Genomic DNA, 13,028 nt, shown 5'->3' on the forward strand with positions numbered 1-13,028 from the left:
TTTTCCCTAATGAAGTGGCCTGTGATTAGGTACACCTGAAAATGGCGGTGTACCTAATGGAGTGTCCGTGTGACGTCACAGATCAAACAGCCAATCAGAAAGTGGGGGGTTGTTTGGGTGTGGCACTTTTCACTTTCATTTAAGTTTTGACCATGATTTTTCCCTAATGAAGTGGCCTGTGATTAGGTACACCTGAAAATGGCGGTGTACCTAATGGAGTGTCCGAGTGACGTCACAGATCAAACAGCCAATCAGAAAGTGGGGGGTTGTTCGGGTGTGGCACTTTTCACTTTCATTTAAGTTTTGACCATGATTTTTCCCTAATGAAGTGGCCTGTGATTAGGTACACCTGAAAATGGCGGTGTACCTAATGGAGTGTCCGTGTGACGTCACAGATCAAACAGCCAATCAGAAAGTGGGGGTGAGGGCGGGTGTGGCCCTTTTCACTTTCATTTAAGCTTTGACCATGATTTTTCCCTAATGAATTGGCCTGTTATTAGGTACACTTTAAAATGGCGGTGTACCTAATAGATTGTCCGAGTGACGTCACAGATCAAACAGCCAATCAGAAAGTGGGGGTGAGGGCGGGTGTGACACTTTTCACTTTCATTGAAGCTTTGACCATGATTTTTCCCTAATGAATTGGCCTGTTATTCAGAACACCTTAAAATGGTGGTGTACCTAATGGATTGTCCGAGTGACGTCACAGATCAAACAGCCAATCAGAAAGTGGGGGTGAGGGCGGATGTGGCACTTTTCACTTTCATTTAAGCTTTGACCATGATTTTTCCCTAATAAATTGGCCTGTTATTAGGAACACCTGAAAATGGCGGTGTACCTAATGGAGTGTCCAACTGACGTCACAGATCAAACAGCCAATCATAAAGTAGGGGTGAGGGCGGGTGTGGCACTTTTCACTTTCATTTAAGCTTTGACCATGATTTTTCCCTAATGAATTGGCCTGTTATTCAGAACACCTTAAAATGGTGGTGTACCTAATGGAGTGTCCGAAAGACGTCACAGATCAAACAGCCAATCAGAAAGTGGGGGTGAGGGCGGGTGTGGCACTTTTCACTTTCATTTAAGCTTTTTCCCTAATGAAGTGGCGTAAAACATGCACCTTGTGTATTTACACATGAATATGTGCTTGTTTGGACACGCATACAAAGCGAGGTTCCAATTGTAAAAGCTTATTAGGGGTGCGCCTGGACCTGGGATTGAACCAAGGTCTCACTGAGCAGAGGCCAGCGTCTCTAACCAGTCAGCTATTTCGACCCGACATTGGTTAACCTTGCCTCCTCTGACGGCACGTCCCTGATGAAAGACCAGCTAGTAAAGCCTTTTTTTATTTTTAAGAAAATAATGTCCATGTTGAGTAGGGTTTTTTTTTTAATGAAAAAAATGACCATATCTAGGACTTTTTAATGACAAAAAAAAAAAGTGATGCTTTTTTAATGGGAAAAAATACCATGTATAGTAAGGCTTTTTAACAAAGAAAAACAGAGCATGTATTGTAAGACTTTATTTTTTAATGAAGAAAAAGATCAGTCAGGCTTTTTTATGAAAAACAGAACATGTATAGTAAGGCTGTATCTTTAATACAAATAGGCACAATTTTGGCATTCCTACTTAAACCTTTGGCACAGAGAAAACTCTTGTAAACCTAGAAGTTGAAACCCCACACAGCTCACTGACAATTCAAAACTCAAACGGCTGTAGTCTCGCGTTCATTGAAAACAATGCGTTACACAAGGCTGTTGGGCTGTGTCCCATGCACCATTTGCAGTTTGCCGGAGCTTAGCCGGCATTCAATTACAATCACTTCCACTTCCAAGAGAAAGCAGAAGGGGGACTGGGAGCAGACGCTGACAGATAGTGGTTACCAGGGAAACAGACGCTAATTAGTGAGCGCGGGAATAATGCTCTTCTCTGATGGGAGAGGCAACTTAAAAAAGATCTAACATGTTTTTTTGCTTTTTTTTTAAATCGTCTTTTGTATTGAAAATGACCAACCGTATTGCATTCACAGTGGTTGCTGGTGGACCTCCATTGATTTAAAAAAAAAAAAGGGGCCAGGAAGGGCTTGAGCATATAGTTACGAGTGATGTGTGTGATGGCCACTCGAGGGAGATTCACACGCGAAGACGTTGACAATGTTGCACTTGTCTTTCGCCCGGGCTGTGACGAGGACGCCGTTACAGTTCACAAAGGATGCCGAAAACAGTCATCAGGTAGATGGATTCTGATAGCTGGGGTGGAATTACCCGCTTGACTCTTCTCATGCCGGCTGCCCGGCTGAAACCCCTGAAAGGAAAAAAAAAGATGGTGAAATTTAGAAGACTAGCTTTGAAAGATGCTGGTCATGATAACATAGGCAGTTTTAAAAATATATGGTTTACATAGAGTTCAACTTTTGTGGTCACTTTTGGCCAAATGAAACCCGAGAATACAATATTTTTCAATACTTTTGATTCTCTGGCACCCAGTCAAGGGCCACTCTGCCTTTGCCCATACAGAAAACGCATTGATAGCTTGTTAAGAAGGCATCATGGATCATCAAATCACTCCGTAGCAGCTCCTTCTTGTGGTGAGGGATCCCATCAGATCGAGTAAATGTGCATTCTTACAAGAATGAGGCAGTGGATAGCAGCGACAAAAGCCTTCCAATGAATTTAAATTGAGAGAAAAAAAAACCCAGCTCCCAATTAGAACAGGGTGTGCACAATTTGCAAGTATTTCTAACATTTATCAGCTTCTATGCGAATGCGTTTGAAGGTTTGACATTTTAGAGCTCCAAGCAGTACCCTCAGGCTTTGGAATCACGTCAGCCTGCCCGACACGTAATAGTCGTCTCAATTAGAAAGCGGGCATGGCTGGCGAATATACTGTAAGTGTTTCTGTAGTCATTGAAAATCTGGCTTCAAACGGGCAAAGATGTCTCTTGCTTCCCTCGAGCGGGCTTAAGACGTTCAAAGTTCTCGTATATCTAAATCAAAAGGGATCGGTGACGGGTTTAGACAAGCACAACCGAGGTCTTAATGCAGAACACCATCTCCTGTGCAATGTGGCAGAGATTATTAGGCTCCCTTGCTGCACTTAGCATTTACCATCCCGAAAAGGAAGCGGAATGAAACTGTTGCTCTGCTCGTTGGCGACTGAGTGTTTTCATTTAGGAAGCCATGCATACACGTCCCGCCGAATGACTTGAATAATGTATCGGCAAAGACGGCGTTAGTGAACGCAAAGGGCTTAATGAAGGCCTCAAACCGGTTTCTAGCACTGTTAGAGGTGCTGCTGGCAAGACACAATAGAAGATATAAGATTTTCTGATTTATTCCTGATTATGCAAACTGAATTTTAACTCATTGCAATTGTGCCAAATGTGAAATTGAGTGGAGACATTCAGCACTGTCAACGCAATGGACAACAAAACACATCTCGTCAGTAATATGATGTCACCCTCATTATGGCAATCTGGAAAAGTTGAATCAAGGCACCTGGATTCTTTTCTTTACTTCAAAATCTTAGAGAGTTTCCTTATTTATGTCTCTGGTGGGAGTGTCCCTTGGGGGTTGTCACATAAGGATCGTTGTTGTTGTTGTTGTTGTTGCTGCCAGGTGTGGCCGATAAACGACTGTGATAACCCCCAGGAGACAAACCCACCAGACATAAGTGGGGAAAATATACACCAAAGATTTAGAACAAAAGTGTTAAAGGTGAAACTTCTGAAACAACCACGAGCCCACTTGCCTCGATTGAGGGAGCGACAAAGATGTGCAAAAATGCTGACTGGCAAGTTTAGCAGAAACAAACAGAGGCTTGTCACGTCCACATCTCATCAGTCTGTCAAGAGGTGAGCTGCACCCTGGACTGGTCGCCGATCGATTGCAAGGAACATACAAGCCTTCGTGCTCACATTCACACCTGCCCTCAGCAAATTTCAACATAGACCATCACCAAAATTGGATTGTATTCTGGATCTTTTAACAAGGAGGAGGCCAAATTAACCGCCAGCGTGTTAAACAGGCAGAAGCAATTCTCTGCTTCCAGCGCACGAGCGGCGACGCTGATGGACGGATTCATTTGCAGCAGGTACTCCAAATTGCAGGCTGCTTTGAATGGCCTATCAGAGCTTGTTCATGTGCAAAATAAGGCGGATTCAATCTCATCGACCATTTCTTTCCCTTCTTATCATCCGAAACTGGGGGGGGGGGGACCACAGTTCATCCTCCAGAGTTTGTAGCCTTCCTTCTAATTTGTATATTTGAGGAACATTACACGCAAAGAACAGCGGGGCTGCCGCTTTATGACACCGAGGAGCCAGAGCACAATCAGAGGAAGCCATCAAAGACAAACACCGGCGATGAGACCATGAAACGAACCCCCCCCCCCCCCCCAAAAAAAAATTGAGGAGAGTTGGCGCATAATGAGCAAAGACGCTTAAAAGCTCGGTAAAGATCATTACGAGGAGGATCAAACGCCCGAGAAACCATTTCTCCGTGCGGGGACTGGTAATTATGAAGTATTGTCGATAGCTGCTCAGAGACAATGTACATTAACATTCATTTGCATAACTCCCATTACCTGTAACCTATACCGTGTTTGGTAGATGGGAGGCCTGCAACGGAAATAAGATCTCCGGGGAACTTCTGGAATAGTTCAATGCATGTTTACATCCTACAAAAATATATCAGACAGCCTTGACCTCACGTAATAATGTCTCTTCTTAAAATGTATTCGTTATGCAAATAGAGGTTAGCAGTAACCACCCACAAACTCAACAAATATCTACTTGCAGAAAGACAATCTTTAAAACCCCAGAGTAAAATGCACTAATATTGATTTTTGAAATTAATAAGCTGTTAAATGCCAGCGTAACGGATGGTGTGCTAGCTCATAATAGTACACACACCAGAGGCGGAAAACATTTTTTTCTAATAAATATAGGCGTTGTCACAATAAAAACAGTGCATTGAGAGTTATTTAGATTACTTGTGAGCTTGTATCGCAGAACAACCATACTTCAAATTATCATTCCCATTGAAATGAATGGAAATGCAAGTAATTCGTTCTAGCCTCCCAAAAACACTCGCAATTTGTTGAAATATTACAATGCATAAAAACATAAATATGACACATAGAAAATATTAAAGTAAATGTAAAACCATGTATACCTTATTAAACACGGTATGAGTTTGACACCATTTCCCAACACAGTTTCTAAAGGCTGAGCATAGAATCAATGAATTCCATTGGCATTATTGTTTCTAAACAAACACAGTAGCATTCAACTTTTGCTGTTCCACTGTATAGAAGCTCGGACTACCAATTGTATGTTTATTTGCTGACAGTTCAGTTGAGATCAATGCATTTCTAATGCCCACAGAAAAAAAACAAAAAAAACAATATTACTGTGGCCGCCAAAAGCTGCTTGGCTTTGCAAAAAGATTGCAAAGTGTGTGAGACGTAATCATTTTTTATCAGAAATGACCATGCATAATGTTATGGAGAGAGGCTTGCAGGCTAGGGATATTCCTTGGTTGGCAACATTGATGTAATCGTGTCCTTGAGTCTCCTCTGGTTGCTTAGCACCCTGATGGAAAAAATTGACGGGTGCCAGTAAATGTAAAACTAACTAATTTTAGCAAATAATGGAAGGAGACAATTCATTAGGATTAAACAACAATATGTTTTTCAATCAGAGAATATGTTTCCAAATCTTTGCTATGAGGATAACGTGAAATTAAAGATAAGATTTACAGGGACTCGGATAAATCCAAAATATGGATCGGCCACCATCAATAAAGCAAAGAGTGAACTCCACTGGAGGAGAAACTTCAAACCAAAAAAAATGGAGCTTCGTGTCCCTAGTATCCATTTTCTATGATGCTTCTTTGGAACACTATCAAGGTTGGACTGCCAATAACATCAACGCCTGCAGCCTCTCCAATTAGCTCCAGTAGTTAACAACCAGCATTATTTTGCCCTTCCCAGTCATCCCAGTCCAATTGAACACATCCTTTACCTTGCAAGAGACTTTTCTCTCCTTACTGGTCAAGGTATCCCGCCAAAAAAGGCCCGTGGCGCTGGTGGCGTTAATTATGAGACTCCTAGCCACAACCCTTGAGGCTGATTCGAACACGGATGTGCATTAATCTTTACTCTTCTCTTCACACTAAAAGGATGGTTTGAAGAGACTCCTGTGGTAAGCCCCAAAGGCAAGGTGACTGGAGGAGCAGGAGGAAGGTTGAAAGAAAGCAGAAAAATAAAAGCGGCACTTTATTCGCCGCTCGCAGCGGGACGCCGACCGCCTTGATAGACGAGTGAGTCATTTTTTTTGCCCCCGCCGCTTTACATCCTCACTATGTTAATCGGATTGAATATTTAAAGTGACACAGTATGACATTCCCGGCGACCTCCTCCTTCCACCTGCGTTGTGATTTGTTTGTTTCCCGACGTGGCGTGAAGGTGACCGTCCATTTGGAGGCTGCTGAAGGGCCACGACATGCTTATTTTCGCCAGCGTTTTATCAGGACCACTTAGGGTAAGCGCAGAGCCAATTTAGTCTGCCAGATTCAAGCTTTATTTGCTTAAAATAATGACGGGCGCTCATGACAAAATGATCTACAGTCGACCCCTGACTCTGGTTTTTCCCGTTTTTATCATGTAATTCATCAAACATATATTCATAACGTTATGAAATAATGTACAATTCATTCAATGAACGATTCATTAACTGCGACTCAATCTGGTGTGAGTGACTTGACCATTTAAGTTTGACATGAAGTTTTATAAACTGCACAAATAGTACTTTTTCAATGTTTATATTGTTTGTCTACGTGTGTTTATGCACCGTTTGTGTTCACATTGCTGCTACAATGTTTATAATATCGCAACTATTGATGCTACTTATTCAGCCCATCTGTGGCGTTTTGCATTGTGTGTTAGCATAAAACGGGCATCTTTTTCGAATTACATATGTAATAACTCTTAAAATGCTCTATGATTAATTGTGACCATGTGACCTCTCACTCAAACTCATCTTGGGTAGGCTAGACCCTGACTCTGAAACACTGACAAGTGAAGCGGCTTATTATTTTCCATATTTGCCCAAAGCACATCACTGGACCTTGGACTTTCCGGTCCACAAGTTCTTACAGACCCAATAAAGAAAACCTTTTTCAGAGAACAAATACAGCAGTTTTTTTAGGATTATAATTCCATTAAAGAATTCATTCATTATTTGGCTCGTCAGTTTCCACGACTCCTTTTTTGGCACATTTGTCTGTCATCTACAAATGCACAGCATATCTTGCCATCGCAATATCCCAGCAGTCTCCAATCCGCCCATGCACATCCGCATCAACACGGCAACGGCGCGGCGCTCATGCACACGCTCTCATCTGCTTTATGCCTAATCTTTGGCAGTTAATTGAGCCCAGAGGCAGAGGGTTTCAATGGAGGCTCCTAAGGTTTTTTTTTTTTTTTTTCCCGGCAAAAACAAGAGAAAGAGCCCTCTCGGGGAGCGGAGTGGTAAACAGAGCGGCACTCTCGCCTGTTTCATTAGCTGTCATTGAGTCAGTCGAGTAGCACAGCTGACGTGCTAACGCTGGTCACATATTGCACATAATTATCAATGTGAAGACAATAAATATAGCAGAGTAGTTTCCTTGCATTAGCCGAGGACCAAGCGAAGGCAAAGGCCTACTTCGAAACGCCATTTATTATCCTTTCGAGGAACTCGTCTTTGTATATTGCGGTGAAACCGTATTCTACACGAGCTCCCCCTACTGGTACACAAAAGAATGGCTAAATTAAATGTGACAAGATGACAAAACTTTTTTCTCCATCAACAACTTGTAGTACTCGTTTCTTGCCATCTCAGTGGTTATCATCGTACTCCATCACAGTACACGTACGTCAGGACGAGGCTGAGGGGGATAAAAGCGTAGATAAGTGGCTGAGACGGCCGCATGCATAATTTAAATACTACAGCCAGTCAAAGCCAACTTGAAGGCATCACACAAGCTCCCTTGGAGAGATTCCAGCATCCTTCTGTTAGTTTCTGCTGAGCCTCACCTGACAAATAAGACAGTGAAGGACTCAAGGTATTCCCTCTTTTCCCCCCCGCCTTGTCCTCACTTCCCCTTCCTGCCGACAGCATCGGCAAAGAGTTTTAATCTCTTTCCCCTTTTGGGGAGAGCTCTTCAGATAACGCCGACTGTGCAGCAAACACTAACGGCAAGGACTCCTAATCTTAGCGGAGTATATGCGAATACATTGGGGTGGATTAAATCAATATTTGTCAGCTGTGCTAAAGCAGGGAGGAAACGGCCATTATGTGGCACTAATTGCACCTTTGTGTTGAAAAATGCAATCCACTCTTTCGTCCGGGGTCTTCGGGTACCTAACCCGGAGCTACAGTACTTTTCACCCCCAGACTGTTATTATTATTATTTTTTTCTTCAGATCATTTGTGTGCCAGAGAGCGAGATGAGAAACAATGAAACTGATGTCTTGATGTCGGAGACCGCAGTCAATCCATTCATTTGTGTTTTGCAGTGCTTGTTATGAGGATTGCAGTTCAACTGGAGCCGAAAATGACTCAGTGGCTCGCTAGTCAATCACTGGGCACAGACACATTCATTCAAATTCACAATCACACCTACGGATAACTGATAGCCTTCGTTGAACCTGAGGAAGGTTTCAACAGATTACAACTCGGAAATCCTGAGCAGATTTTCTAACCATTGTGCCATACTGAAATGTAACATCTTTTTTTCTTATTGTATGGCTGTGGCTCAGTTCTTGGAGTGGGTTGTCCAATGACTGAAGGGTCAATAGTTTGATTCCTGACTCCACTTGTTCCTTGTCTAAGTGTCCTTGGGGGAGACATTGAACCCTAAATCGGCTCCAGGTTGGCATTGTAAATGAGATTGTGTCTCGTACTCTTGTGCCCCCATCTGACCAAGAGGCCAGTCACATCCTGCACTAATGGTCATTTCATGGTAATGTTGACGAGTTTGGGAAAAGAAAATCTACAAAAAGCCCCAAATTTGCTGACATATTTCTCCAACTCACAACATATGACAAAGGAGGTTAAGTATATGATAGTATCATAGTAAAGATGTTTTCATAGAAAAAATGAATGTGACCCCCAAAATTTTAAAGGTTGTATATATGCCAGTAAGTGATAATACAGTTCATATATCTTTTTGTACCTTAAATAATTACTTTAAATATTTTTTGTGAGATTTTTATTTGAATCAATTAAAAAGTTAGAACACCTTGCTTGACTGTGTTCAACTTTGTAAGTTCTACTTTTTATGTCAAAACGAACCTAGAGAGAGTCCAGGCCGGGTGTGCTGCAGATAGTTATTTATTATGTGATCTGATCTCGGTCGCCGGTAATGACGCCATAAAAGCCTAGAGCGAATAAACATAAGTCATGGATGAACATGTATCGATAAGGAGGAGGTTTATGAAAACAAAGTGCCCCTGAACTCCCCAACAAGTTAATTAAATGCAGAGGCTGGCTTGATTAAATAAGGTATACCGCAGCCCGCGTAAACGCGCAAATCGATGGCAAAAAGTGCCACACAAATATTAGAATAATTGATCAGGGATGATTCAGCAGCCGAGAGGTCGAAAAGGCCGGCAGGATATTAGCGAGCGACAAGAGCAGCGGTGAAGGTCAGTGGATACTACGGTAATGACTAACGCCCTTTCCTTGACTCCAACGGGCCAGACTTTATTTTGGCTAGTTACAGGAAATTACTTTTGCTATTTTCCATCATCTTCTTCTCGCGCCGGGCTCGCACGCGTTGGCTTTATAGCGATGACCAATCAGGGTGCAATAAAAACAAGTTGTAACTGGCCAAGCCTGTAATGAAAAGGATTCATGCAACTGACACCAAACTGACGGTTATTAAAGTAAGAGTTAGAGGCGCATCGGAGCACTAATACAGTGCGCTTCTGTACTTTATGTTAATGTCATCTGCTCTATTATTTCCCGCCTTTTGCCTTTGCAATACTATGGCGGCCAGGAATGGAGCCGTAGTTAGGGCATCGGCCAAATAATTAACAGGAAATAATAGTGAATACTTCAAACAGTAAAACTTCAATCGTATGATCCTATTACGGGTATAATTGATAAAGTTTTTTTTTTTTAATAATTATGCTGGTTAGTAGAGGAATCAATGTAAGTGAGAAGCTATTGTTTTGGCCATAATGTTGCAATTGCATGGCGTTCAATATCATCGTTCGAGTTTTATTTATTTATTTTTTTCTTATTAAAGCAAAAGATTGAACGGCTGCAAAACACTAAGGGTCTGTCATGGCAAAACCCGCTTAGTCAGTCTCACGCAGAGGCAATCACGAAGAGAGGTTACGCTATCAGGAATGTGACATCTCGCATCTTCTCCGGGTGGAACATCGACGCCGCCTCGGATCTACGGCGCTGACGTTTGATGGAGTTTGGGCCGCGGCGGAGTGGGCGAAGTGGAGTGAGGCCAAAGAGTCCTTCTCCGAGTGTACCCTTGCCAGAGGCCGTCCGTGAGTCAGTCTGCGCCAAGCCAAAACAGGCTGCTTCCACCCCCTAATGCGACCCCCCCCCCGCAACCCCACCCTCTTGCGTTTGTGCCACATTCACTGAATTGTTTTTGATGACAATTCTACGTGATGGGGCCTTGTTGAATCAGGTTTGGCATCCCTCCATCTGTTTTAAAGTCCTTGGCTTGTGTTGTACTTTTATTGAAGAGTGCAAAATAAATAATATGGTTTCGGTCAGCTAAGGGGAGCAATACAGCTCCAGCAATATAAGCATTGATGTGTTTCAAGCTGCTTGCAGCTGTCCGTAGAAGCATCTGTTAGAAGCACCAGAGTCTTTAATCAACATTACATGCATGGCTTAGGAACGTTGGAGAGGAAAAGCAACCTACTGAATTTTATTAGATCAAATAAATTGTAAAAAAAAGAAGAGGACCTTGAGGCCTTTTTGGTTTGTTTCATACTTGTATGTGTGTAAGATGCTTTAAAAGAATCCATTAGGGCTTTCTTGCATTTGTTTCTCTACTTTGTAAGATCTCTTCAGGAGGATACTGCTCTCTAATACAGAATGTTTTCAGAGTAATTGTCCCCCCCCCCCCCCCCACTGAAATGTCACAAATTGGCCGCTGGCGCTCCAAACAATAACATCAGCAAACAAGAGCGACAAATGAATGTAAAACAAACTAAATAGTTTCTGGACAAAAACAAAGAGTGTGTGACTCAAGCTTTGGAGTGTTTACAATTAATCAGCGGTTTGATGCCAACAGCCAAAGGGGGAGAAAAAAAGGTTTGTTTGCATATCAAGTCCAATAAAACACAAGTGTCACATCACTCCTGTGATTTTGTAAAATCAAAATGCCAAACATCTCATATTTCTTTCATACTGAATAAATACCGCTGAGACTCATTACGACGTCACTTACCCCGTAATGTGCGAGCGTGTTTTGAAGAGAGTCAAAAAACAAAGACACAGGTGATCCACATTCACAACACACTCACCCTTCGTTGTCTTTGGCCTTAGCTCGTCAGTAATGTCATAGCTGAGGAAGAAAAGATGAGATCAGTGTGAGATACGCATAGTAGAGCACCACATGATGTCCGTCCCCCCGCTTGTTGCATCATCAGGAAGCAGAAGGCGTCACACTTTTATTTAATTAGTCACACCGGTGCGGAGGAGGGAGATCGGATGAGTGAGATGGATACGCCGGCTCTCCTAGCAAGCTTCTACTATGCTGTCAGACGAGTGGAGATGACGCGATAGGAAAGTGCGCACGATGAGCGTCACGACTCGCGGTAGTGAGTCTGGCTCTAAGTGTTTTGTAAAGAGGGATACACATATACTGGGCAGAATTGAAGAATGTTGCCTTCTTTGCGATCGAAGTCAGGACAAGCAAATTTGATTGTATGATTAGCCTGAGCCATAATGAGCTGATTTTCCTCCACGATCTACTATAAAAAACAATGATCGGTTCAACAGTTCCTTAGATTTAAATAATACTGATGACCTAAAAGTTAAATACAGCTAAACTGTACATAGGCAGCGATGATTTCATTTTGGAAAGGTCGGTGACCTCTGGAGCAGATAAATAACGGCCATTCTCTGGAACATCGTGAAGTAGTAGCGCTCCTGTACAGCTGGATTGCGTCTAATTCCAAATCAATGCAATATTAAGAGCTTTATAATTCCAGTTATTACCCGAGCAGTGTTTCCAGTCTCTCGGGTGCATCCCTGGGAGAAATACGCTCGCGTGCCATGCAGGCTTTTGCCGTCAAAGCCACGAGCGCGGTGGTTCCGTAACATGCGTGTAAACCGCTAAACAACTCAGCACGGGGAAGGCTCTTAATTAGCACTCTTGAAGTTATCCGGCAGCCTGCATCTAATAACGAAGGCATCACCGCCGTCCTATTTACATATCTTTAGTTAGTAATGCCCGGCCGCTGGGAGAGCCTCGTGGCTGAGTATGCGTTGCCAGTGAAAAGAAGGGCATGTCAAGTTGAGCTGCTTTCCGCGGGCCCTCTTCCTCTCAATTATGACTAGCGATGTATGCGAGGGGACCCAAAGGTCTGTCAAACAAGGTTATGATATCATAATGTTGTAAGCAGCAATGTAGCAAAGTGTATTTATATCATGGTAAGAAAGGATACTTTTTGAATTAATCAAGTTACGGTATCACTATGCAGATTAACTTTTGAATTGAATGAATTCTAGTTTAGTCAGATTGCTGATTTTTGATTGGCAGAGCGGTAACAATACAATCCCTTGGAATTAGTGGCTGGAAGTCAATTGATCTAAAATGGACAGATGGAACTCAACCAGTGTTATTGTGGTTTGGTGTTGCAATGCATTAAACTGAGAGTTGCCTTTCAAGCTCAACATTATCTCTTCAAAAGGCATTTCCCCTCCCCGTCCAATACATCGCCTGGATTGGAATCCATTATTTTCCGCAAGTGTACCTAATGTTGTACCCGGAGGATAGAGA

At 42.6% G+C, this 13,028-nt stretch overlaps 1 protein-coding gene across 1 annotated transcript in view; it reads right to left on the reverse strand.

The window, feature by feature from the left end:
* Window positions 1–1,518: 1,518 nt before the first annotated feature.
* cd276 (CD276 molecule) overlaps window positions 1,519–13,028 on the reverse strand; it is a 46,612-nt gene continuing 35,102 nt past the window's right edge. Inside the window, exons 7-8 of the mRNA XM_085908052.1 lie at window positions 11,548–11,588; window positions 1,519–2,304 (exon numbers count right to left, since the gene is read on the reverse strand). Coding sequence (XP_085764178.1) covers window positions 11,566–11,588 — 23 coding nt within the window. The 3' untranslated portion in view covers window positions 1,519–2,304; window positions 11,548–11,565. The remainder of the gene's footprint in view (window positions 2,305–11,547; window positions 11,589–13,028) is intronic.

The sequence above is a fragment of the Syngnathus leptorhynchus genome, chromosome 3, assembly GCF_054491065.1.
Source record: "Syngnathus leptorhynchus isolate UIUO chromosome 3, UIUO_Slep, whole genome shotgun sequence".
Lineage (NCBI taxonomy): Eukaryota > Metazoa > Chordata > Actinopteri > Syngnathiformes > Syngnathidae > Syngnathus > Syngnathus leptorhynchus.